Genomic DNA, 26,216 nt, shown 5'->3' with positions numbered 1-26,216 from the left:
TATTACAGAGATTAGAGCATGCCATAGGTATTAAAGGCACTGCGCTGCGGTGGTTTGAATCATATTTATCTAATAGATTACAATTTGTTCATGTAAATGGGGAATCTTCTTCACAGACTAAGGTTAATTAAGGAGTTCCACAAGGTTCTGTGCTAGGACCAATTTTATTCACTTTATACATGTTTCCCTTAGGCAGTATTATTAGACAGCATTGCTTAAATTTTCATTGTTACGCAGATGATACCCAGCTTTATCTATCCATGAAGCCAGAGGACACACACCAATTAGCTAAACTGCAGGCTTGTCTTACAGACATAAAGACATGGATGACCTCTAATTTCCTGCTTTTAAACTCAGATAAAACTGAAGTTATTGTACTTGGCCCCACAAATCTTAGAAACATGGTGTCTAACCAGATCCTTACTCTGGATGGCATTACCCTGACCTCTAGTAATACTGTGAGAAATCTTGGAGTCATTTTTGATCAGGATATGTCATTCAATGCGCATATTAAACAAATATGTAGGACTGCTTTTTTGCATTTACGCAATATCTCTAAAATTAGAAAGGTCTTGTCTCAGAGTGATGCTGAAAAACTAATTCATGCATTTATTTCCTCTAGGCTGGACTATTGTAATTCATTATTATCAGGTTGTCCTAAAAGTTCCCTGAAAAGCCTTCAGTTAATTCAAAATGCTGCAGCTAGAGTACTAACGGGGACTAGAAAGAGAGAGCATATCTCACCCATATTGGCCTCTCTTCATTGGCTTCCTGTTAATTCTAGAATAGAATTTAAAATTCTTCTTCTTACTTATAAGGTTTTGAAGAATCAGGTCCCATCTTATCTTAGGGACCTCATAGTACCATATCACCCCAATAGAGCGCTTCGCTCTCAGACTGCAGGCTTACTTGTAGTTCCTAGGGTTTTTAAGAGTAGAATGGGAGGCAGAGCCTTCAGCTTTCAGGCTCCTCTCCTGTGGAACCAGCTCCCAATTCGGATCAGGGAGACAGACACCCTCTCTACTTTTAAGATTAGGCTTAAAACTTTCCTTTTTGCTAAAGCTTATAGTTAGTGTTGGATCAGGTGACCCTGAACCATCCCTTAGCTATGCTGCTATAGACTTAGACTGTTGGGGGGGTTCCCATGATGCACTGAGTGTTTCTTTCTCTTTTTGCTCTGTATGCACCACTCTGCATTTAATCATTAGTGATTGATCTCTGCTCCCCTCCACAGCATGTCTTTTTCCTGGTTCTCTCCCTCAGCCCCAACCAGTCCCAGCAGAAGACTGCCCCTCCCTGAGCCTGGTTCTGCTGGAGGTTTCTTCCTGTTAAAAGGGAGTTTTTCCTTCCCACTGTCGCCAAGTGCTTGCTCACAGGGGGTCGTTTTGACTGTTGGGGTTTTTCCGTAATTATTGTATGGCTTTGCCTTACAATATAAAGCGCCTTGGGGCAACTGTTTGTTGTGATTGGCGCTATATAAATAAAATTGATTTGATTTGATTCATCTGCCTGTTGCCACATGTACAGAAGGACTGGATTGTCATTCCTACACTCATTTTGTTATATTTAATACAAAATAATAAGCGCACGCAGGAGCTCCTGCTGCCGCTGATGCTGCATTCAAGTACCGTCGGAAATTACACGACTTTTTCGTTGTTTCAAATTCAACAGTTGCTTGTGGCAAAATAATTAATTATATCCACACAAAAGATTAATTCTGGCCTATGTAATGTGTCTGCGCCCACTGAAGCTGCCCCCCCACACAGATAAAAAAAATCCAAGCAAGCAGGCTGAGTTTGCCCTGTAATTTCCGACGGTACATGAACGCAGCAGCAGCCTCAGCGCTCACAAACCAGCTTCTGCACTGTGTGAAAACGTTCAGCTGCTCCAACGAAGTCAAATTAAACAATAAGGTTACAAAAACTACACAAACGATTAAAAAACGTCAAGAACGACAGCAAAACGAAACAGACGACCTGAGGTTTTCGTTGCCCTTCGTTCAAATTTTTCAACAGTTTAAAAATCCTGACGAAGCGCCCGCTGCAGGAACGAAGCTGCGCGAAGGTTAAACGATGTCAACGACAGTCAACGAAAGTCCAGATTTCTTGTTTCGTCAGGGCTTCGTCACCCTTCGTTAAGTGCCGTGTGACTGGGCCATTACAAAAAAAGATTATGTGGCAATCGCGCAGCATTCAAAGAGTGCTGTTGTGTGGGTCGCCCGAAGAGGAGGTACTACTGGCCCACCACCAGAGGGTGCCCTGCCTGAATGGCGGGCTTCAGGCACCAGAGGGCGCAGCCGCCTCCCAGGAGCAGCCCGGAGCTGACAGCTGTCATCAATCATCCATCATCACCATCTCCCATAAAAGCCTGGCAGTGACATCACATCCCTGCCAAGAAATCAGCTTACCCGACAGGTAAACCTCTGAGCCATTATTGTGCCGTTCGCACATTTCTTGTTTCTAAGTTTGGCAGTCGTAACCGTGTATACTCGCAGCTTGGAGCTGGGTGGTGGAAGTTGGAAGGAGTTGGCGTTTCCCACTCCTCACTTATCACTTAAGTATACTATTGGTACTGCACATACTTAGCGTTCCTGTTTCCTGGGTGTGGTGGATTATTCCCTCAGGAGAGGACTGTGACTTTTGCTGACTGTTTCCTGGGTGTGCACACACCCACTTGATCTGTTTGTTCTTCCTGCCAGCAGTACCCGATCCGACAGCTGGAGGCGGTGGCCACCTGGGGACTCAGGACTTGGCGGCTTTGGTGTGTTGCAGGTCTCCGCTGGCAGTGGAAATCGTGTGGGGCCGACTCTTCTCTGGACAGGCGTCTCCTATCCTCGAGCCTGCCCACACGTCACCTATTGTTTAATTGACTGTTACCTAAAGTTGTATCTGTACTCCATTGTGCACATTTCACAACATTAAATTGTTATCTTTGGCATTTTCATTGTCCGTTCATTTACGCCCCCTGTTGTGGGTCTGTGTCACTACACTTTCCCAACAAGTGCCTTTAATCCTGTGTATGGTGTGTGTTCTCAAATAAATGTATTTACACGATATGTGGTGACAGAGGGATTGGGGGGGGGGGGGGGGGTTGGCTGAATCTCCACAGCACAGGGACCTCAAGTTGTGTTAATGTGCCCCTGCACACTACATGAGTTCATCTTTATTCAAAAGAAAAGCCCCTGCTGGACTTTTTTTGGCTCAAAGTTTCATGTGTCTTCAATAACAGTATTTATCAAGAAATGACAGACAGAAACAACCTCAACATTCTTCTGCTGAAAGACGCCGGGCCAAGTTCCACCAAAATCCATCATCGCATCTTGAGTCTTGGATACATTTACTGATACATAAAAAATTTCTGATGTTACATCCGTCGGTTCACCAACACTATTAGAGGATTCTGGAAACACGGAGCAGTCGGGACACTCCAAACCTGGATGTAGAAGCCAAAATGGAATTTTAGTTCATTAATATTTGGACAATGATTTAAGTTTATTGTGATCTACGCTTATTCTGTTAAAAAGGACTATTTACAGTATTTACAGCAAGTAACAGAGTAATATTAGACTGACTGCACTTAAAATGTGTATGAATAATTCAGACTGCTTTTAGAGTTCAACTGTATTGCTTATGTGGTATTTTGTAGCGCCCCCTGTGGCTTTAAAGCAGTTGCGCACGTACAACTGCAGCCAGGCACGGGCTTGTGTGAAGGCGTGGCTTCCTGGTCTGATATTCAGCTTTTTGACATCTCTTTCTCTATCTCCCCCACTCCATTTTATCGCCTCTCTGTTTGAACGACAATGAGGGAATCATTTGAGCGCCAAGCTGTGGCTTCATTAACAAGGAACCTACACTGGACTTTGGTGGCTTCGTAATTAGCACTGGTGCCTCACAGCAGGAAGGTTGTGGGATCGATTCCCGCCCTTGCTGTGTGGAATTTGCATGTTGGTCCTCGGGTGCCAGACTGTGGCTGCCCACTGCTCCTAGTGGTTGGATTGTGTCTAACTGTAATTAGGAAGGGTTAAATGCAGAGGACAAATTTTACTGATGTATGTACAATGACAATAAAGGCTGCATTCTATTCTATTCTATTCTACTCTATTCTCAGAGAGTGAATGCTAATAGAGCTTTACAGTGACACGTTAGCTTCAGCTACAGCCACCCACCACTGGGCCCAAGCTTCAGCTACAGCCATCCAACAACAGGCCCAGGCTTCAGCTACAGCTACCCAGTGGTGGACACAGCAAACCAAAAAGTTAGCTTCGATAACCGGAAATCCACAAACTGTAAACTTTTATAAAGCTAAACCGATAAATCCCTAAAAAAACTTTGCAGAAGTTACAGGTAAAAGCTAAACCGATAATTTTCAGTATTGACTTCAGTACACTGGCAGCTACTGACACAACGAGTCAGCACTTCTGTCTCAGATCAGCCTTCTCTCAGCAAAAGAGACCTAGTGACCAAAGGAGGGAGAAAAAAAAGATAATTTATCTTCACACCATACAGACCTGCCGGTGTCCCAGACCGAACAGTCCACCCCTAAAAATCGATCCGCCTTTTGCATCTGCGCATGTGTCATTTCGGACCAGCAGCACATCTGAGACGGAGCCTCTTTACCCAAAGCGATCAAATGGATTAATGGGATTATTAACCATCAGATGATAAAGGTAAAACTGCTTAAATCATTCTAAAGTCAGATTTAAGCAGAAACTAGCCCGTTTTAAGCAGAAACATGGCAAAATTTCATGGTGCTTTGAAATGACCGACGTACAGTGAATGCATCAGCTAGCAGCTTGTTTAGCCGCGGCGCCATGATTGCTTATGATCAAATAATGCTAAATTTATGTGGAAATGGTTGTTGTACAAAAGCTTCAGATATCTGTCACTGAGACAGATGATGACTGGAGTGTAGTTTGAAGCAGAAACAAGGTGTTAATGCGTAAATCGCATCGGGGGGGGGGGGGTTGGGGGGGGTTTAGGGGATCATTCAGTCTGCGACACCAGCATATCACTGGAGTCATGAACAGGCAGACAGTTTTGACTCATGGTTATATTTTTAAACAAACTAATTCTGGACAAGTTATTGAAATTAATGTCATGTTTGTCGTTTTACAAAAGTGAAAATATGAGCTATATGTTTTAATTTTAAAGTAATGCACTAATTTTTAAGGTTTTAGCATTTAGACACACATGCAGCAATGCATTATGGGAACATTAGTTTCCTGGTGTCAGTGGTTGGTCAGTCGGTATAACCATATACTGAAACATGTGGCGGGTTTTGCAAATAAATCTGTATTTTTAAATGTCATTTTTGTCATTTGTAAAAAAACAAAAAACAAAAGGCAATTTGAAAACTGAAAAGTCTGTTTGCTGAGTGATTAATCACTTTTAGTGAATGTGTGGCAAATGCTGTTCACACTGCCATGAACACTGCATGTGAAATTGTTAAAAATATGTCATTCTCCTTGGAAAATGTTATGGAATGTACAGTTGAAAATTGAAATTACAGTTGAAATTAAATGTGAAAATCAAAAAAACAATTATTAGCTGTGTTTATAGAGCTCCTGGTTCAAACATTAATATTTTTGAGGATAAACTGATCAAAATGTATACCACAATTAAAAGCAATAAGCTTCTATTTGTTGGCTTCAATATAGATTTTTTTTTTAAATCAACATAGTCAATCACAAATAACATAATTCATAAATTCTGTGTTTTGTCTGGGACTGTATCCAATAATTACACATCCACGCAAGATAACTATGAACACAGCAACACTTCTTGATAATATATTAAAGAATGTTACTGTTGGGAACTTAATTACACCTTCTTGGATTACTTCTTAGTGATGTCAGTAATCATTTATTTGTTGGTTTTTGCTGCCTTTAAAAGGTAAAAAGTCAACTGACATTTATAGTTTTGACATGTTTTTGATAAAAAAGACTATTGACTGTATCATTAAACCATTAACTTATATTTGTAATTTGTCATTAATGACTGGAAAATGTCCTTCTAAAATGAAAATGGCTAAAGTGATTCCACTGTTCAAATCTGGTGACAAACATGTCTTTTCAAACTACAGGCCAATCTCACTGTTTACACAATTTTCAAAAATTTTGGAAAAGGTATTTGCAAAGAGACTAAATGACTTCATAGCTAAACATCATATACTCAGTGAACAGCAGTATGGATTAAGAAAGAATAGAACTACCTCGTTGGCTTTTTATTGACTTTGTTGAACTAATAAATGCAATCGAGAATAAGCAGTACACAGTAGGAGTTTTCTTTGATTTACAAAAAGCTTTTGATACCATAGACCATACCTTACTATTGGATAAACTGCAAAAGCATGGTATCAGGGGACTGGCACATGACTGGACAGACAGCTATCTACAAAACAGGTACCACTGTGTCCATATTGGTGGGATAAACTCAGAATTTTTGAAGATTACATGTGGTGTGCCTTAAGGTTCAGTCCTTGGTCCACTGCTGTTTCTTTTATATATTAATGATATGTGTTTGATTTCTAAGTCCCTGAGTTGTATTTTATTTGCTGATGATACAACTGTGTTCTGCAGTGGGGATCATTTGGGACAGCTTTTGGACATGGCAGAGAAAGAATTGCAGAAATTTAAACAGTGGTTTGATTTAAATAAATTATCACTTCATCTTGGTAAAACAAATTGTATTATATTTGGAAATAAGCCCAGGAATTTAAGCAGAAATTTATTATTGCATGATGCTGAAATTGAAACAAACAGAATTTCTTGGAGTTATTTTCCTTTATATAGCGCCAAATCACAACAGAGTTGCCTCAAGGCGCTTCACACAGGTAAGGTCTAACCTTACCAACCCCCAGAGCAACAGTGATAAGGAAAAACTCCCTGTGAGGAAGAAACCTCAAGCAGACCAGACTCAAAGGGGTCACCCTCTGCTTGGGCCATGCTACAAACATAAATTACAGAAATAATTCACAGAACAATTCACGGACAAATATACAAGAATTGCTGTTGGTGCACAGGACAGGAGGGTCGCCAACACAAACACAACTCCCATCTCTGGATGGAGCTGCACCTTAAACAGAGAAAAAACAGAATCAGGCATCAGAAAGACAAAAAATACTGTATAATTTGCCAGCATTAATCAACAAGAAAAACAGAAGAAATACTAAGGTGATCGCCGGCCGCTAGCCCTAAGCTTCACTAAAAGATCCAGAATTTAGGTGAAGTTGAGGCTGCGGCCCGCTCCAATTACTAATAACATGAATTAAAAGAGTAAAAAGCGTAAAAGAAAACTGTACCAGTATGCTAGCCATATGAAAGGGATATAACACAAATTATGTTATATCCAAATATCAAAAGCCATTGCAATTCTGTATAAAGCCCAAGCTTTCCTCAATATTCTCTAATCACATTATTCATTAATAGCGCAATATATGCATATTGTATTAAGGTGTGGGAAACATAAAGCAAACACTAATTAAATATTTTTGTTGCAAAAGAAAGCCATAATAATTCAGTATTAAACCTTACTGTGAGCCAACAAACCCACTATTTATTTGATTACATATTCTGAAATTCAAGGGCTTAATTGATTATATTACAATACAAACCATGTATAAAGCAAAAAATAAACTTCTACCTCAACATGTCCAAAATCTGTTTAAAATGAAGGACTCCAGTTATCATTTGAGAGGAACATTATTATTTGATAAATTAAAGACTCGAACTACTGTAAAAGTTATTGTGTTTCTGTAAAAGGTACAAACATTTGGAACATCTGTCCTGAACATATTAAATTATGCGGTACTCTAGTCAGCTTTAAAAGACTTTATAAAAATAATATAATCTCTCGTTACAGTATGGAACAATTAAGTTTATTGATTTGGTATTATTTCTTTTGGATTATTTATTTTGCTATGATGAGAAAATTCCGTTCGTTGTTTAATCTCAAATGTCTGTGCTTTTTCCTTTTGTATTTGTTGTTATGAGTATGTATTAGTTATGTGTGTGTATACAGTTGTATGCAAAACTTAGGGCACCCCTGATGATTTCCATGATTTGCTTTTAGAAATCATTGGTTGTTTGGATCAGCAATTTCAGTTAAACATATCATATTGCAGACAAACACAGTGATATTTGAGAAGTGAAATGAAGTTTCTAGAAATTACAGAAAATGTGCAATAATTATTTAAACAAAATTGGGCAGGTGCATAAATTTGGGCACCCTTGTCATTTTATTGATTTTAATACATTTAGCACTAATTATTGGAACACAATTGGTTTGGTAAGCTCACTGACCCTTGACTTGAATCCAATCATGAGAAAGGATATTTAAGGTGGCCATTTGCAAATGGCTCCCCTCTTTATATCTCTTCTAATGAGTGGCAACATGGGAGCCTCTAAACAACTTCTCAAATGACCTGAAAACAAAGGATGTTCAACATCATGATTTAGGAGAAGGAAACAAAAAGCTATCTCAGAGATTTCAGCTTTCAGTCTCCACTGTGAGGAACACAGTGAGGAAATGGAAGACCACAGGCACAGTACTAGTTAAGGCCCGAAGTGGCAGGCCAAGAAAAATCTCACATAAGCTGAAGGGAAGGATGGTGAGAAGAGTCATAGTCAACCCACAGACCTGCTCCAAAGACCTACAACATGATCTTGCTACAGATAGTGTCTACAGATAGTGTGATCTTAGAAAATATTGTAACGTGATACACGTTTTCTATTTTTTTGGAACTCTTATCAAAATTTAAATGAATAAAAAAACAATTCTTGAATATTTTAGTTTATATGCAGTGTGTTGAGAACATATAGAAAATGTCCATGTTTTGAAATACCTGACAAAAATGTTGAACTTTTTCCACGATATCTAAGAGTTTGGAGATGCACCTGTAATTCAAAGCCAGGTTTGTTCTGATGCCGGATCGACATATCAACCCTCCACAGTTACAGCGGCTACAAGCTTTTCTTTGTTTGAGGGGCACAGACTAACAAAATTAAACACACATGCTGTACCTGTGCTGCAACTCCACTGAGGGAGATGCTCTGGGCCGTTGGGCCGCAGGCGCTCCGGGCCATCAAGCTGCGGGCGCTTGTGGCCGTCGGGGTGGTTCTGTGTTGTCGAGTCATCTGTGGACATCCTGTCAGCATGTCTGTGTCGAGCCAGATCCCTGCGCCGACAAAGCTCCTCTTGGGTCAGGGGCCTGAACAAATGGAGCAACACATGAAATCAAACACAGATTTATTTCAAAGACTAATAAGTTGATCACATGGTCTGTCTCAACATGCGTGCAGTGCAGTCTGATCTGACACACAGACGGTGATTTAACTCTGTACACTTTAGCCTTTATGTTCCTAGATTGGAAGAAAACATTAAGTCAACAAATTCGATTTATTTTTCCAAACGTTCTAGATGGAGTGATTCAAGCTGCAGCTCTTGTTCTCCTTCAGTCTAAACACACACACACACACAAACACACTCTGCACCTCCTCCTGGACAGAAGAGAAGCATGAGTGAGGCAAGAGAAGCAAACAAAACAGATGACGTAAAAATAAAATATGGATTTTTCAATATTTTGAATCTGTAAGGACAAGAATTTTTTTCAACACCTCTAGTAGCACAAGTGCAAGGAAATTGGGGCTAAATCAGCATTTTCGTAAGAGGAAGCACACAGAGAGTTAGGGAGCACAGTGCCAATGTCCCTCTCACCCCCCGGGGAGAATGGTACGTGCGTTCCTCAATTTCAGGTTGTCTGCGAGAGGCCAGAGAGTTTGAGGGTTCAGTGCAGCATCTTAGCTGTTCCTACGACTGCACTCTTCCTTACAGAGACCTCTGATGTTGTGTCTGGAATCTGCTGGAGTCACTCTTCCAAATTGGGGATTTCAGCTCCTAGTGCTCCTATTACCACTGGGACTACTTTGGACTTTACCTTCCACATGTGCTTCAGCCCTTGGTATTTCTCTATTTTCTCGTGCTCCTTCTTTCTGATGCTGCTTTCAGCTGGGACTGCCACACTGAACACTTGAAGTGCCACAGGACCTGAGCCCTGTCTTCTCAACCACCTTTGGGAGCATCTCCCATTGGGACTTGGGGACCTCTAATCCATATGCAGCACAGATGTTCCTGTACAACATTCTTGACACTTGGGTGTGCCTCTCAGTGTATACTGTCCCATCTTGCAACAATGTGCTGGAATGTCTCCGGGGCAGATTTGCACAGTTTCCAACTTGGGTCCTGTCAGCCTGGTAGACTTCTGCCTCTACGGATCTGGTGCTTAGGACGTGTTCTTCTGCTGCCATGATCAGAGCCTCTGTGCTGTCCTTGAGGCCGGCCTTTTCTAGCCACTGGTATGTCTTTTTGATGTCAGCCACTTCCTCAATCTGTCGATAGTACCTCCCCTGGAGGGGCTTGGTCTTTCATGATATCCTTTCCTCCTGTTCCTTATCACAGTCTGTCTTCAGCTGCCTGAGGCATTCTTGTAGCAGCTGATCTCGGGGGACCATCTTTCTGATTCGGTTCGGCCAAACTCATTCAACCGAATGACATCCCCATATCCTTGCTGTAGATCCTGGTGAGGTGGATCGGTGAGTCAATGCCTCACTCACTCTTAGCATACAGCTTAATGTCATCTATGTATAGGAGGTGGCTGATGATTACTTCACTCCTCAATCGACTGCTCTTTGTGATGAGGCCTATGCAGAACAGTAGTGGGAACAGTGCATCACATTGGTATATTTTGCACTTAATGGTGACTTGTGCAATTGCCTTTTGCAAGGATGACCTGGCCAAGAAAGGCGGCAGCAGACGTCCAAATGAACAAATTAACAACATTAAGATAACTATTAAAATAAATAAACTGCAAGCAATTTACATATTTTGGTCATAGTAACAGTATAAAAGTTAAGAAATAATTTAAAATTTAAAAACAGGCACTGTTGAAAAAATTTCAATTCTTGGTCTCTTGAAATAGAGCGGAAAGTGTTCAGAGAAATCAACGCTGATAGTTTCCATTCAGACTGGAGGACGTTCCAAGCAGAGGGGGCAGAAAAGAAAAAAGCCGCCTTTACTGTTTCAGTGCAAACACTAGGTACACGAAAGCACAACATGTCTTTCTAGCGCAAAGCATATCGCTTTCAGATCTCCAAAATAAACTCGACAAATAAGCCACAACCAACCTAATAAGAGTCGGGACTTTGAATGTTGGCAGTGTGGCTGGTAAAGGCAGAGAGCTGGCTGGCATGATGGACAGAAAAGAAGTAGACATATTGTATGTGAAAGCGGCCAAGTGGAAGGGACGTAAGACCAGGAGAATAGGCGGCGGGTTTAACTAGTTGTATCATGGTGTGGATGGGAAGGGAAGTGGTGTTGGGGTCATTTTAAAAGGAAACGTATGTTAAGCCCCAGTCACACAGCACTAATGAAGGACACCGCAGCCAAAACAAAAAAAGAAATCTGGATTTACGTTGACTTTTGGAGACATCGTTTAACCATCATCCAGCTTCATTCCTGTAGCTAGCACTTCATCAGAATTTTCAAACTGTTGAAAAATGTGAACAAATCCTGACGGCTACCGTAATCCATCCGTATCCCATTTCACTTTCTGTCTTGATGGTTCGTCATCATTTGCATAGTTCCCGTACAGTCAGCATTCTGTTTGATTGTCGTCCAACTACTTGCACCCTCCCAAGTCCGACGTCTTGCACGAACATTGACGACATCTGAACGGATCAATAACTAAAGATCCGATGAGCTGAACATGACTTGTCCATGTGTGGGACAAAAAGCAACATTTTCATACAGAAACAATAGTGGTAAGAGTGTTTGATTAACTACTTTAACTATTTACGCATGTTCGCATGCCGTCTCTGGCTCCAACATGCATGTGCGCGCACATGTTCAAACCTGTCGTCAAGGCAATGCAGCTGCAGGTGGCTGTGGAGAGCACAGACTCACTGCAGAAATGATCACAGTGTCAAGGTCACTGTTCACTTCGTTTTTCTTTTTGTTAGTTTCGGTCTTTTATGCTCTCTGCAGTCGCAGGCTTTTCAATAATGGGAGACGTGTCGGCTCAATTGTCCACTTTTTCCCAATGATTTGGGGCTTTGTGACTTTTTGGGCTTGAGATCAGAGGGTCCTCGGTTCAAATCCCAGCCTGACCGGAAAATCACTCAATCACTCAATTTACCGGAAAATCACTGAGGGCCCTTGGGCAAGGTCCTTAATCCCCTAGTTGCTCCCGGTGTGTAGTGAGCGCCTTGTATGGCAGCACCCTCACATCGGGATGAATGTGAGGCATTATTTGGAAAGTGCTTTGAGCATCTGATGCAGATGAAAAAGCGCTATATAAATGCAGCCCATTTACCATTCAATCCAAGCTGTGCTCAGGTTGGTCTTCTTGGACTTAGAGTCCCGGTGTAATGCTTGGTCAATCAGTAGCTCTGACCCTCTGGTATTGTTTTCAATGCCCTTCTAAGCTGTGCTCATGTGCTGACTCATGTGCCTACTCAGCTTGGCTGCTGTGATGCCTGACAGGACATGGAGAGGCAGGTAATTGTCTGGTCATTTGAGGGTGTCATACTCTTGTGGGGTCCTTCACGATCAGGAGTGTCCTGCCCTGTGTTAGCCACTCTGGATGAGCACCTGCTGTTAGTAGCCCACCCATTTGTACTGCCATGTGCACATGGAGTGCTGTTCACTTCTTCAGCCAGAAGGTGTGGATTATATCAGGCCCTGGTCCTGTCCAGGCATTCATCCCTGAGATTTGTTGTTGGCTGTCTGCCTTTGTGATGTTGTTTGGTTCTTGTTGTTGGAGGTGAAGGCAACATGTTGTTCTTGGAGCCACTTTGTATTGGTGTTGTGTGATGTCTTTTTCAACCAAATGTTCTTCCAGTATTGCTGGAACACGCTCAGTCTCAGTTCTAGAAAGGTCAGTTCTTATGTTACTGTTTTCCCCTTTCAGCTAGGAGTACACCCTGGATAGGTCATTGGAGAAAAGGCAATTTATTTTCTTGGTGTATCGCTTCAGCCGAGTAGCCAAGGTACCAGTAGATTCACTAGATTCTCACAAATCCAACAAGACCAAGCATTCATGATATGCACACTCTTAAGGCTATGAAACTGGGCTATTAGTAAAAAAAAAAAAAAAAAAAAGCAGAAAAGGGGGTGTTCACAATAATAGTAGCATCTGCTGTTGACGCTACAAACTCAAAACTATTATGTTCAAGCTGCTTTTTTAGCAATCCTGTGAATCACTAAACTAGTATTTAGTTGTATAACCACAGTTTTTCATGATTTCTTCACATCTGCGAGGCATTCATTTTGTTGGTTTGGAACCAAGATTTTGCTCTTTTACTAGTGTGCTTGGGGTCATTGTTTTGTTGAAACACCCATTTCAAGGGCATGTCCTCTTCAGCATAAGGCAACATGACCTCTTCAAGTATTTTGACATATCCAAACTGATCCATAATACCTGGTATGGGATATATAGGCCCAACACCATAGTAGGAGAAACATGTCCATATCATGATGCTTGCACCACCATGCCTCACTGTCTTCACTGTGAACTGTGGCTTGAATTCAGAGTTTGGGGGTCATCTCACAAACTGTCTGCAGCCCTTGGACCCAAAAAGAACAATTTTACTCTCATCAGTCCACAAAATATTCCTCCATTTCTCTTTAGGCCAGTTGATGTGTTCTTTGGCAAACTATAACCTCTTCTGCACGTCTTTTATTTAACAGAGGGACTTTGCGGGGAATTCTTGCAAATAAATTAGCTTCACACAGGTGTCTTCTAACTGTCACAGCACTTACAGGTAACTCCAGACTGTCTTTGATCATCCTGGAGCTGATCAGTGGGTGAGCCTTTGCCATTCTGGTTATTCTTCTATCCATTTTGATGGTTGTTTTCTGTTTTCTTCCAAGCGTCTCTGTTTTTTTTGTCCATTTTAAAGCATTGGAGATCATTGTAGATGAACAGCCTATATATTTTTTTTGCACCTGCATATATGTTTTCCCCTCTCCAATCAACTTTTTAATCAAACTACGCTGTTCTTCTGAACAATGTCTTGAACGTCCCATTTTCCTCAGACTTTCAAAGAGAAAAGCATGTTCAACAGGTGCTGGCTTCATCCTTAAATAGGGGACCCCTGATTCACACCTGTTTGTCCCACAAAATTGATGAGCTGACTGACTGAATGCCACACTACTATTATTGTGAACTTTTCTACTTTTTTTTAACTAATAGCCCAATTTTATAGCCTTAAGAGTGTGCATATCATGAATGCTTGGTCTTGTTGGATTTGTGAGAATCTACTGAATCTACTGGTATCTTGTTTCCCATGTAACAATAAGAAATATACTCAAAACCTGGATTAATCTTTTTAGTCACATAGCACTACTATTATTCTGAACGCTACTGTATATATATATATATATATACATATATATATATATATATATATATATATATATATATATATACATATATATATATATATATATATATATATATAGTGAGGCAAGTCTTTGATCCACTGTTGATTTTGCAAGTTTTCCCACCTACAAAGAATGGAGAGGTCTGTAATTTTTATTGTAAGTACACTTCAACTGTGAGATAATCTAAAAAAAAAGGAAAAAAAAAAATCCAGAAAATCACACTGCAATTTTTTTTGAAATAACTAATTTGCATTTTATTGCATGAATTAAGTATTTGATCACCTACCAACCAGCAAGAATTCTGGCTCTCACAGACTATTTAGTTTTTCTTTAAGAAGTCCTCCTATTCTGGACTCTTTACGTGTATTAAGTGCACCTTTTTGAATACATTACCTGTATAAAAGACACCTGTCCACACACTCACCCAATCACACTCCAACCTATCCACCATGGCCACGACCAAAGAGCTGTCTAAGAACACCAGGGACCAATCAATAGACCTGCACAAGGCTGGGATGGGCTAAAGGACAATAGGCAAGCAGCTTGGAGAGAAGCTGGTCTCCCAGTCTAGTTCTGTAAGCTACAGAATCATGGGGAAGAGTGCTGACTTGACGTCTTGCCTGGACTAAAGACAAAAAGGACTGGACTGCTGCTGAGTGGTCCAAAGTTATGTTCTCTGATGAAATTAAATTTTGCATTTCTTTTGGAAATCAAGGTCCCAGAGTCTGGAGGAAGACATAAGAGGCACAGAATCCACATTGCTTGAGGTCCAGTGTAAAGTTTCCACAGTCAGTGATGGTTTGGGGTGCCATGTCATCTGCTGGTGTTGGTCCACTGTGTTTTATGAGGTCCAAGGTCAACACAGCCGTCTACCAGGAAGTTGTAGAGCACTTCATGCTTCCTTCTGCTGACCAACTTTATGGAGATGCAGATTTCATTTTCCAACAGGACTTGGCACCTGCACACAGTGCCAAAGCTACCAGTACCTGGTTTAAGGACCATGGTATCCCTGTTCTTAATTGGCCTGTAAACTCTTCTGACCTTAACCCCATAGAAAATCTATGGGGTATTGTGAAGAGGAAGGTGCAACATGCCAGACCCAACAATGCAAAAGGCCACTATCAGAGCAACCTGGGCTCTCATACCACCTGAGCAGTGCCACAGACTGATCGACTCCATGCCACGCCGCATTGCTGCACTAATTCAGGCAAAAGGAGCCCCAACTACGTATTGAGTGCTGTACATGCTCATACTTTTCATGTTCATACTTTTCAGTTGGCCAAAATTTCTAAAAATCATTTTTTTTTGTATTGGTCTTAAGTAATATTCTAATTTTCTGAGATACTGAATTTGGGATTTTCATTAGTTGTCAGTTCTAATCATCAAAATTAAAATAAATAAACATTTGAAATATAACATTCTGTGTGTAATGAATGAATATAATATACAAGTTTCACTTTTTGAATGGAATTACTAAAATAAATCAACTTTTTCATGATATTCTATTTATATGACCAGCACCTGTATATATAACTTCTTCTGGGTTGTCTGAGTGTCTTGGAGGCTTGCCTCACTCTTCTCCTTTTTGCACAGTCACTCAATTTTTTTTAGAACTGTCTGCGCCATACAGATTTACCATAGAGCGCCATACTTTTGTATTTCTTCATAATTTATGTAAATAAATTCCAAAACACATTCAGTGACTTGGAAATTCTCATGTATCCATCGCCTGACTTGTCTGAGGAAAACTGGTAATAAAGCTGATTATTTACAGGTATTATACCAAAGGGGCCCATTACTTATGCAACCATCATCTTGGCTTTTATATTTTTTTATGAATTTATATCAAGTTGTGGAGATTTGTTTTACAGTTTGAGTTTAAGGAACATAATTTTCCAAATTTTTATAATGAGAGACCTGATTTACTTTTTGTGTGTACAGTGAGGAAAATAAGTATTTGAACGCCCTGCGATTCATACAAATAAATTATTAAAAAATTATACATTGTGATTTCCGGATTTTGTTTTAGATTATGTCTCTCACAGTGGACATGCACCTAAGAAGAAAATTTCAGACCCCTCCATGATTTCTAAGTGGGAGAAGGCCACTCTGAAATGTGCAGTTTGGCTTTTTTAGGGTTCTGGGGGGAGTCAGAAAACCAGTCAGTATCTGGTGTGACCACCATTTGCCTCATGCAGTGTAACACATCTCCTTCACACAGAGTTGATCAGCAGCCAGGCTCCATCGAATGTGAGCATGTAGATGAGCTTCCCTGTGTTTCTGACAGTTTGTGCAGAAATTCTTTGGTTCTGCAAACCGATTGTTGCAGCAGTTGTCTGGGTGGCTGGTCTCAGATGATCTCGGAGGTACACATGCTGGATGTGGAGGTCCTGAGCCGGTGTGGTTACATGTGGTCTGCGGTTGTGAGGCTAGTTGAATGTACTGCCAAATTCTCTCAAACACCTTTGGAGACGGCTAATGGTAGAGAAATGAATATTCAAATCTAGGGCTGGTTATCGAGAACCGGTTATTTTCGGGTATCGTTAAGAAATGATTCAATCCACCGACATCAATAGCCTTTTTGCTTAACGATTCCCTTATCGGCCCTTCAGAGCTGCCATTGTTTTTGGGGAGGTTTGTCGGGAAAATGATCATGTCCCTAAGTTGATTACAAAACCCCTGCAGGGTCTGTAATCAACCATTTTTGCAGCGCGGCTCTTCTTTGAAGCTTGAGGCAATGAAGCATTGATCCAACCTGGTTCTTTGTTTTATTTTGCTTTATCTTAATTTTTTCACACTAAAACCGCAAAGAGCATATGTCTGTGAGTAATATTTACCTTTTTTATGTTAAACTGACCTGTAATGGTTTTCTGAAACAGTTGATAGATGTATTTTCTAAATTAAAAACGGGGCAGATACTAACGCATTAGCATGTCTATGGCATTTTCAGTGTTAAAGTTAGCATTAAACTGTTCACATCTCAGTACGTTTGTGTGCATTTGTTTTCTGTATAATAATTAGTGGCTCAGCATTTGTTGTCGTAAAAGAGTCAAATGTATTACAAACTGTAATTTTTTAATTTATTTTTGTTTCTATATTAATAATGATAGCAACAACAACAATAATAGTAATAATAACTAATAATGCTACAATACAATTTTAGAGAAAGAGACAAAAAGAACCTGATTAAAACACAACAGAAAACAAAACCAACAATGTCTTGAACGTCCCATTTTCCTCAGGCTTTCAAAGAGAAAAGCATGTTCAACAGGTGCTGGCTTCATCCTTAAATAGGGGACCCCTGATTCACACCTGTTTGTCCCACTAAATTGATGAGCTGACTGACTGAATGCCACACTACTATTATTGTGAACTTTTCTACTTTTTTTTAACTAATAGCCCAATTTTATAGCCTTAAGAGTGTGCATATCATGAATGCTTGGTCTTGTTGGATTTGTGAGAATCTACTGGCATCTTGTTTCCCATGTAACAATAAGAAATATACTCAAAACCTGGATTAATCTTTTTAGTCACATAGCACTACTATTATTCTGAACGCTACTGTATATATATATATATATATATATATATATATATATATATATATATATATATATATATATATATATATATATATATATAGTGAGGCAAGTCTTTGATCCGCTGTTGATTTTGCAAGTTTTCCCACCTACAAAGAATGGAGAGGTCTGTAATTTTTATTGTAAGTACACTTCAACTGTGAGATAATCTAAAAAAAAAGGAAAAAAAAATCCAGAAAATCACACTGCAATTTTTTTGAAATAACTAATTTGCATTTTATTGCATGAATTAAGTATTTGATCACCTACCAACCAGCAAGAATTCTGGCTCTCACAGACTATTTAGTTTTTCTTTAAGAAGTCCTCCTATTCTGGACTCTTTACGTGTATTAAGTGCACCTTTTTGAATACATTACCTGTATAAAAGACACCTGTCCACACACTCACCCAATCACACTCCAACCTATCCACCATGGCCACGACCAAAGAGCTGTCTAAGAACACCAGGGACCTAATACTAACGCATTAGCATGTCTATGGCATTTTCAGTGTTAAAGTTAGCATTAAACTGTTCACATCTCAGTACGTTTGTGTGCATTTGTTTTCTGTATAATAATTAGTGGCTCAGCATTTGTTGTCGTAAAAGAGTCAAATGTATTACAAACTGTAATTTTTTAATTTATTTTTGTTTCTATATTAATAATAATGATAGCAACAACAACAATAATAGTAATAATAACTAATAATGCTACAATACAATTTTAGAGAAAGAGACAAAAAGAACCTGATTAAAACACAACAGAAAACAAAACCAACAGTGAACATAAATAAATATAGAAATAAATAACTGTTTCCTGTAAACACCTAGTGACTCTTACACCTCCATTTCATCCCTGTCTTATTTAAGTTTAATGACAATTTGTTTCGGTCAAACCATATTTCAATTTCTTAATTTCTTCAGTGATTTCCTCCAGAACTATCTGCTAAGCTAGAAAACTGCTGCATCCTAGTAAGAGCAGAATACTACTGGAATGAATTAGAATAAGGAAAGTTGGGTTTTTTTCTCACCAACATGGATGCTCACTGTAGTTTATTGTCTGGAATAGTCCCAGATTGCATTTCAGAACTTCTAGAATTCAAACATTTTCGTGTGGGTGGTGTTTGGGGTAATTTTGGGTTACAGCTTTTTTTTGTTTTTCACCACTTTCAACCCTGAATATGTCAATCGTGAGTCACTTTTGTGCAGACTAAAGTCACTAACTGGGACTCTTGTCTTGTTGCGAGAAAGAAACGAGAATCATCCTCTGTTCTGTTCACATTGCTCCAAACACTGCATGGCTCTCTGCCGAGTCAAGTTAGAACGATAGAGTCCAGTCGGAATTAATCAATTTAAAGCGAGACGACATTTAAATCAATTGAAACCTCTTTCCAAATGTTGTAATACAAACTGCAATCGATCAAAACATTTTTTTCCTCCCAAAATGAGAAGTCCTGCGCTGACATGCAGAGGTACAGAGAGACATTCATGCCAAAATGTCTAAAAGGAAATGCTTTTTACAAAAACTACAGATTTTGTTTATTTTTATTTATGTCCAGAGTGTGACAGCCCTTGCAGCCATCTGAATGTGTTTGTTGTGCTGCTGTCTTAATGTGTGTGTTGTGTGTCCTGAGGTCTTGGCCACCGAGAGGTGCTGGTCCTGTTTCGTGTCCTGGGTGCTATAAAAGGGGGGAGTTCTGTTCTCTCCCGCGCGCCCTTCCTCCTCCAGATCGCAGCGTGGGGAACAGCCACGTGTGCTTGGTCCTGGATTGGTCCTCTGGCTTATTCCGCTACGCCTTCCTTTCTTTTTCTTTTCTTTTACTTTTTATAATAAATGCCCCACCAAGGGTTGGAAAAGTCTGTCGCTTCCATGTGTGCCTCACTTTTTGTTGCAGCTTTTGAGCCAGGTCGTAACAAATGGGAGCTCGCCCAAACAGTTTTTTGTTGTTTTGCTTTCCCGAGACACGTTGTGGTGCGCGGTAAAGTTTGGGGTTTTTGCGCGTCTTGTTTTTGTAGTTTGTCCTTGTTTGGCTGTGATCTACTTTTGAGGAGAGCAGGTGCGTCAGCATGGGGCGTGGATGCTCGCAGTAGGCTGCAGTGACAATGCACGGGAGCGTCTTTGGTGTTCTTTTTTTGGATGGCATGGTGTGTTTTGACAGACAACCGAGGAAATATAGGTGAATGAAGTGTTGCTGCTGGTGCACAAGTACTGAGCTCTGGTAAGGTAAGAGGCTTCTCTGCTTTATGCGTGGCCTGTTTGTCTTTTTTTGATAGTGTTGTGGGGGTGCGGTTGGCATTCACTGTGTTACAGTGTTCTCAGGAGCAGTCCAGGAGAAATGTTTTCTCGCTGGTGGTGTGCTTAATCATCCCGCTGCCAAACCACGTGAAGAGTTAGGTGGAGTTTTGTTAGCTAGGTACAGAATACAGGGGACATTGTTGCGTTGGGCGTTGTGCTGTGCACATGTTAGCACTTCAATTTGCAGTGTATTGACTCGGTGTGTGAATTGTTTGGTTACGTGGCGCAGTGTGTGCGCGTAATGGACGCGGAGGTGGAGAGTTTTGTGGCTAATCCCACAAGGGAGAAGCTTAATGTTTTCGTCAAAGGTAATCTGCTGGCAATTGTGGCTCATTTTGACATTCCAGTTGTAAAACGGGATAAGGAAAAAGTTGTCAAACAACAAATTGATGACGCGCTGGGTGCAAAGGGCGTTTTTTTCCTGCTGCGCCAGTGGTAACCCAGGTGGCAGCTGGGACAGCTGTTGCTGATTTGCGTAAACTGGAATTGAAGTTGGAAATGAAACTTTTGGAGATGAATCTCTGAGAGCAAGAAATGCAGTTAGAACAACGTAAACTGGATATGGAAGAGGCGCAGAGACGCGAGGAGGTGCGTGTGTCTGGCATGCGGACTGTTAATCCTGGTGAAGGAGACTTTGACGTTAACAAGTGTATTTGATTTATTCCACCATTTACTGAGAGAGACGTGGATAAATATTTTGTTTTTTTTGAGCGCATGGCGTTGATGTTAAAGTAGCCGAGGGAGGTTTGGCCGCTGCTGTTGCAATGTGTGTTTACAGGTAAAGCTCAGGAGGCGTATGCTTCATTGTCACTTGAAGATAGTTTGGTTTATAACAAAGTGAAAAGAGCTGTGGAGAGAGCGTATGAGCCTGTGCCAGATGCGTATAGACAGAAATTTTGGCGTTACAAAAAAACTTGATCATCAAAATTATGTGGAGTTTGGATGTGATAAAACTGCGTTGTTTGATTGTTGGTGCACTGCGCAAAATGTTAAAAATTTTGATCAGCTGCGAGATTTGATTTTGATGGAAGAGTTCAAGAACTGTGTACCAGAGAGGATTGCGACATATTAGTGAGCAAAAGGCTGCAAATGTTTTGGATGCTGCTGTTTTGGCGGATGAATACGTATTGACTCACAGGTCTTTTTCACAAAATCTGACTCTAAACTTGTGCCTTGGTTCCAGTGTCCCAAGAGAGGGGCGCTCTGAGGGCTTTGGTTGGTCTAGTTGGGTGAAACAAGGGGAAGTAAAAAAATTCTGTTTTGCGTGATAGTGATCGGGTGTGTCATTATTGTCACAGGCACGGGCCCATTAAAGCAGATTCTGCTCTGCTAAAGTTAAGGATGTCTCCTGTTAAGCCCGAAGGAGTAGGTTTAGCTGCCCCGTTGCGTAACGCTGTGGAACTTGAGGTGGAAAACGTGAGCTCTGAACCATGTGACTCATACTTGCCTTTCATTTGTGAGGGGTATGTCTCATTGGTGGAAGATGATAAAAAGGTGCGTGTCAAAATTTTGCGCGACACAGCTGCGTTTGACTCGTTTATCCGAGCTGATGTGTTGCCGCTGTCTGTGGAGTCGGAGACAGGCACGCAGGTTCCAGTTCGAGGCATGAGTCTTAACATGCTCTTTGTTCCTTTGCATAAAGTGTCGCTTGAGTGTGAAGTGTTCAGCGGGGATGCAGTTTTGGCTGTTCGTCCTGCATTGCCAGTGGAAGGTGTCTCCATTATCTCGGGCAATGGTTTGGCTGGTGCGTGTTTGTGGAAGGACGTTACTCGGTCAGCTGTACAGAAGGAGGCGGAGCCAGTTCCTTATTTGCTTCCTCAGACTAATGAGAGCAGTAAACAATTCCCCCAGGTGTTCACCGCGTGTGCTGTTACTCGGACTATGGCACGGGATGAGGTTAAGAAGGAGAGATGTGTTAAAAATGTTTATGTACCTCTGTTTGATTTTCCTGTGTCCTTGTCTCGTAGTGAGCTGGTGGCAGAGCAGCATGCTGACGTGTCTTTAAAAGGCCTCTCTGATCAGGTGCGCCCAGCGAGTGAGGTTCTGGATTGCGCGTGTGGGTACTTTTTCAGGATTCATTGTTGGTGAGAAAATGGTTGCCTCATGTGGGTACTGTTGGTGATCCTGTGTTTCAAATCGTGGTGTCCAGTAAATTTCGTGCTGCTATGTTAAAAGTTGCACATGATGAGTCTGGACACTCTGGGGTGATTAAAATGTATGACCAGGTCCTGAGACATTTTTTTTTTGGCCGCGTCTAAAAAGGAACGTTTCTTCATATATTAAGACATGTCATGTGTACCAGCTTACTGCTAAGCCTAATCAACTGTTGAAGCCAGTTCCATTGAGTCCAGTTGTAGTTGCATCCGAAACATTTGACCATTTAATAATTGATTGTGTCGGGCCTTTACCTTGTTCAAGGTCAGGGTCATTATATTTGCTTACAGTGATGTGTCAAGTTACACGTTATCCAGCAGCTTATCCATTGCGGATGATAACTGCTAGGGCAGTGATGCGGGAGCTTACTCAGTTTATTTCTGTGTTTGGTATTCCGAACGTCATACAGTCAGATCAGGGCAGTAACTACCAGCTACTAGCAAGCGCCGTTGTCTAAGCGTGCACGTGAGGTGTCTGCGTTTATTACTCCGTCAGGCTTGTTTTCTTACACAGTAATGCCGTTTGGACTTAGAAATGCACCAGCTACATTCCAAAGGTTGATGAATGCTGTTGTGGGTGATGTGTCTGGTTGCGCGGTGTACTTGGATGGCGTGGTGTTTATTCTGACACCTGGGAAGAACATTTGGAGCACATGGAGGAGCTTTTCACTCGTCTGGCGGGGGCAAGGCTGACCGTCAATATTTGCAAAGTGTGAGTTTGTGAGGGCGACTGTTACCTATTTGGGTCACGTAGTTGGTCAGGGGGAAGTCCGTCCTGTTGCAGCTAAAGTTCAAGCCGTCGAGAAATTTCCGGTTCCTAGTACTAAAAAAAGAACTTGTGCATTTTCTTGGACTGGTCGGTTATTATCGTTTTTGCAAGAACTTTTCTTCAGTTGTTGCGCCGTTAACTAATCTGTTGTGCAAAGATGCCAAATTTGTCTGGTCTTCTCTTTGTCATCAGGCGTTTGAAAGTGTGAAGAAGATTCTCTGTGCAGCGCCGGTGTTGGCCGCCCCATGTTTAAACCAATCATTTCAGTTGTACATGAATGCAAGTCACGTGGGGGCTGGAGCGGTTCTGACGCAATCTGATCATTTAGGTTTGGATAGACCTGTTAGCTATTTTTCAAAGAAATCTGACAAACACCAACTAAATTATTCAACTGTTGAAAAGGAGACAAAAGCATTTTGAAGTGTACTTGTGTGGTGGTGCCAAAATGACTGTTTATACTGACCATAATCCGCTAACGTTTTTGACCTCTGTTAAGGTGCCTAATCAGTGTTTGGTGCGGTGGTCTCTGTACGTCCAAATGTTTAATTTGGACATAAAACAAGTTAAAGGAGCAGAAAATCTGGTAGCAGACGCTTTGTCACGTGCCCCTTTATAGGAGTCACATTGCACAGGGTCCTGGTGGGACCTGTGTTTTTTTTTTTGTTTTTTTTGGGGGGGGGGGGGGGGGGGGGGGGGGGGTGACAGCCCTTGTAGCCACCTGAATGTGTTTGTTGTGCTGCTGTCTTAATGTGTGTGTTGTGTGTCCTGAGGTCTTGGCCACTGGGAGGCGCTGGTCCTGTTTCCTGTCCTATGTGCCACATGCTCTTCCTCCTCCGGATCGCGGCGTGGGGAGCGGCCGCGTACGCTTGGTCCTCTGGCTTCTTCCGCTACGCATTCCTTTCTTTTTCTTTTCTTTTACTCTTTATAATAAATGCCCTACCAAGGGTTTGAAAAGTCAGTCACTTCCGTGTGTGCCTCACTTTTTGTTGCAGCTTTTGAGCCGGGTTGTAACAAGAGATCTAGGATACAGTGACCAATTTCATATTTATTTACTTTAAGACTCAATAAAATGTTGTTGACATAGAAAACCTGTAAAGCCTACTTTTTAGTACACAGAAAATTCACAAGAGGTATCGATAAGGAATCAGATCAATAAGCAGAATCGATAATGGCATCGATAGATAAAATTTTATCAATACCCATCCCTATTCAAATCACAGGCAACAATTCTGGTGGATATTCATGCAGTCAGCATGTCAATTGTATGCGCCCTCAAAACTTGCAACGTCTGTGGTATTGTGCTGTGCCATAAAACTGCACATTTCAGAGTGGCCTTTTATTGTGGCCAACCTAAGGCACACCTGTGCAATAATCAAGCTGTCTAATCAGGATCTTGATATGCCACACCTGTGAGGTGGGCTGGATTATCTTGGCAAGGGAGAAGTGCTCACTAACAGATTTAGACACATTTGTGAACAATATTTGTGAGAAATAGGTCTTTTGCATGTATAGAAAATGTTTTAGATCTTTGAGTTCAGCTTGTGAAAAATGGGAACAAAATCAAAAGTGTTGTGTTTAGATTTTTGACCAGTGTAGATAAATATGAATGTACCCATATGAATAAGGCACAGTTTAACAATGTCTGTAAACATTTAGGGCAGTGATTGTGAACACTGGGGGCACACAAGCCAGTGCTGTTAAAGTACTAAAGGCAGGAGGAGGAGGCAGGAGATGGGTTTTTTGTTGTCGGGGGGGGGGGGGGGGGGGGGGGGGGGTTAGCCTGGGTTGGTTGTTGCACGTTTATGGGAGATGGGAGTAGGTCTGTGGATGAGTGTGTGTAGCAAGTAGGTGTTTGCAGTACGGATGGCCCAGGTGAAGCAGCTGTTCGAAAGCCTGCTGTTGAGGGACCTTGTTGAGCTGTAGTGTCTCCCGGAGGGCAACAGGTCCAAGGAGGGGTGCCAGGGTGTGAGAGGTCGAGAAGTCTCCTGTGATGGCCTTGGTTCTCCTAAGGCAACAGGGTGTGGTGACATTTTTGAGACTGGACAGAGGGTAGCTGATGATCTTTAGGGCAATGTCTATGACCCTCTGCACCACCTTTCAACCTCGGCTGTGGAGCCTGCGTACCACACACCCAGACAGTATGTCAGTACTCTCTCCACCGAGGAGTGATAGAAGGCCAGCAGCAGCTTCATGTCCAGGTTGATCTTCCTGAGGATATGCAGGAAGTGTAGCCGCTGCTGAGACTTCTTAACCAGAGCCCTGATGTTTGAGGTGTAGGTGTGGTCTGTGGAGCTGTGTTTGCCCAGAAACCTGAAGGTGTCTCCATTTGTGTGTGTGTGTGTGTCGGGGGGGGGGTTGAAGTCCATGATGAGTTCTTTTGTCAGGTTCAGGTTTTTCTGTGAGCACCAGAGCAACAGTTTCTGCACCTCGGCCCTGGACGCTGTTTCATTCCCCATCGCAGATCAGTCCAACTGTGGTATCATCTGCATATTTTATGATGCAGTTGGTTTGGTGGGTTGAAGAACAGTTGTAGGTGTACAGAGTGTACAGTAAAGGCTCAGAACACAGCAAGAAGGGAACTAGTGCTGAGTATATTTGAATCTTCAACGTCAGATTATAGCAAACAGAGTCATATTGTTATTGTGATTAGCGTTCTTTCTCAGGTGTTCTTGACAGCAGCAGCACATCACTGTATAACTGGACCACTACAACAAAAACAAATGAAAACAGGTGGAGTTGTACCTTTGTCGATTTTGAGGCAAGGCCCTGGAATCCACGGCAAACATCTTCGACACAAAGACGATGACTGGAGCGTTTTCCTCACTTGAACACTTGAGGAAATCTAGAAAAACACAGATTCCATCAACTTGACAAACAGAGCAGAACACAAAGCAGCTCTCAGCATTATTGGAATTCTTTATGGACATCAGATGGAGGGAAAAAGTGTGGATGTACTCACATATCTATATGATGCAGCTGACATT

The 26,216-nt window shown here is 41.4% G+C and overlaps 1 protein-coding gene across 3 annotated transcripts in view; it reads right to left on the bottom strand.

Moving 5' to 3' along the window:
- Positions 1-26,216, bottom strand: part of efl1 (elongation factor like GTPase 1) — a 144,621-nt gene that overhangs the window by 67,854 nt on the left and 50,551 nt on the right. For all 3 annotated transcript variants that reach the window (XM_034184059.1, XM_034184065.1, XM_034184075.1), the window contains 2 exons: positions 25,975-26,074; positions 9,020-9,207 (listed from right to left, as the gene is read on the bottom strand). In XM_034184059.1, coding sequence (XP_034039950.1) covers positions 9,020-9,207; positions 25,975-26,074 — 288 coding nt within the window. The remainder of the gene's footprint in view (positions 1-9,019; positions 9,208-25,974; positions 26,075-26,216) is intronic.

This window comes from Thalassophryne amazonica, chromosome 2 (genome assembly GCF_902500255.1).
Source record: "Thalassophryne amazonica chromosome 2, fThaAma1.1, whole genome shotgun sequence".
In the NCBI taxonomy this organism is placed as follows: Eukaryota; Metazoa; Chordata; class Actinopteri; order Batrachoidiformes; family Batrachoididae; genus Thalassophryne; species Thalassophryne amazonica.
The sequence above is the reverse complement of the archived record's forward strand: the minus strand, read 5'-3'. Positions and strand labels throughout refer to the sequence as shown.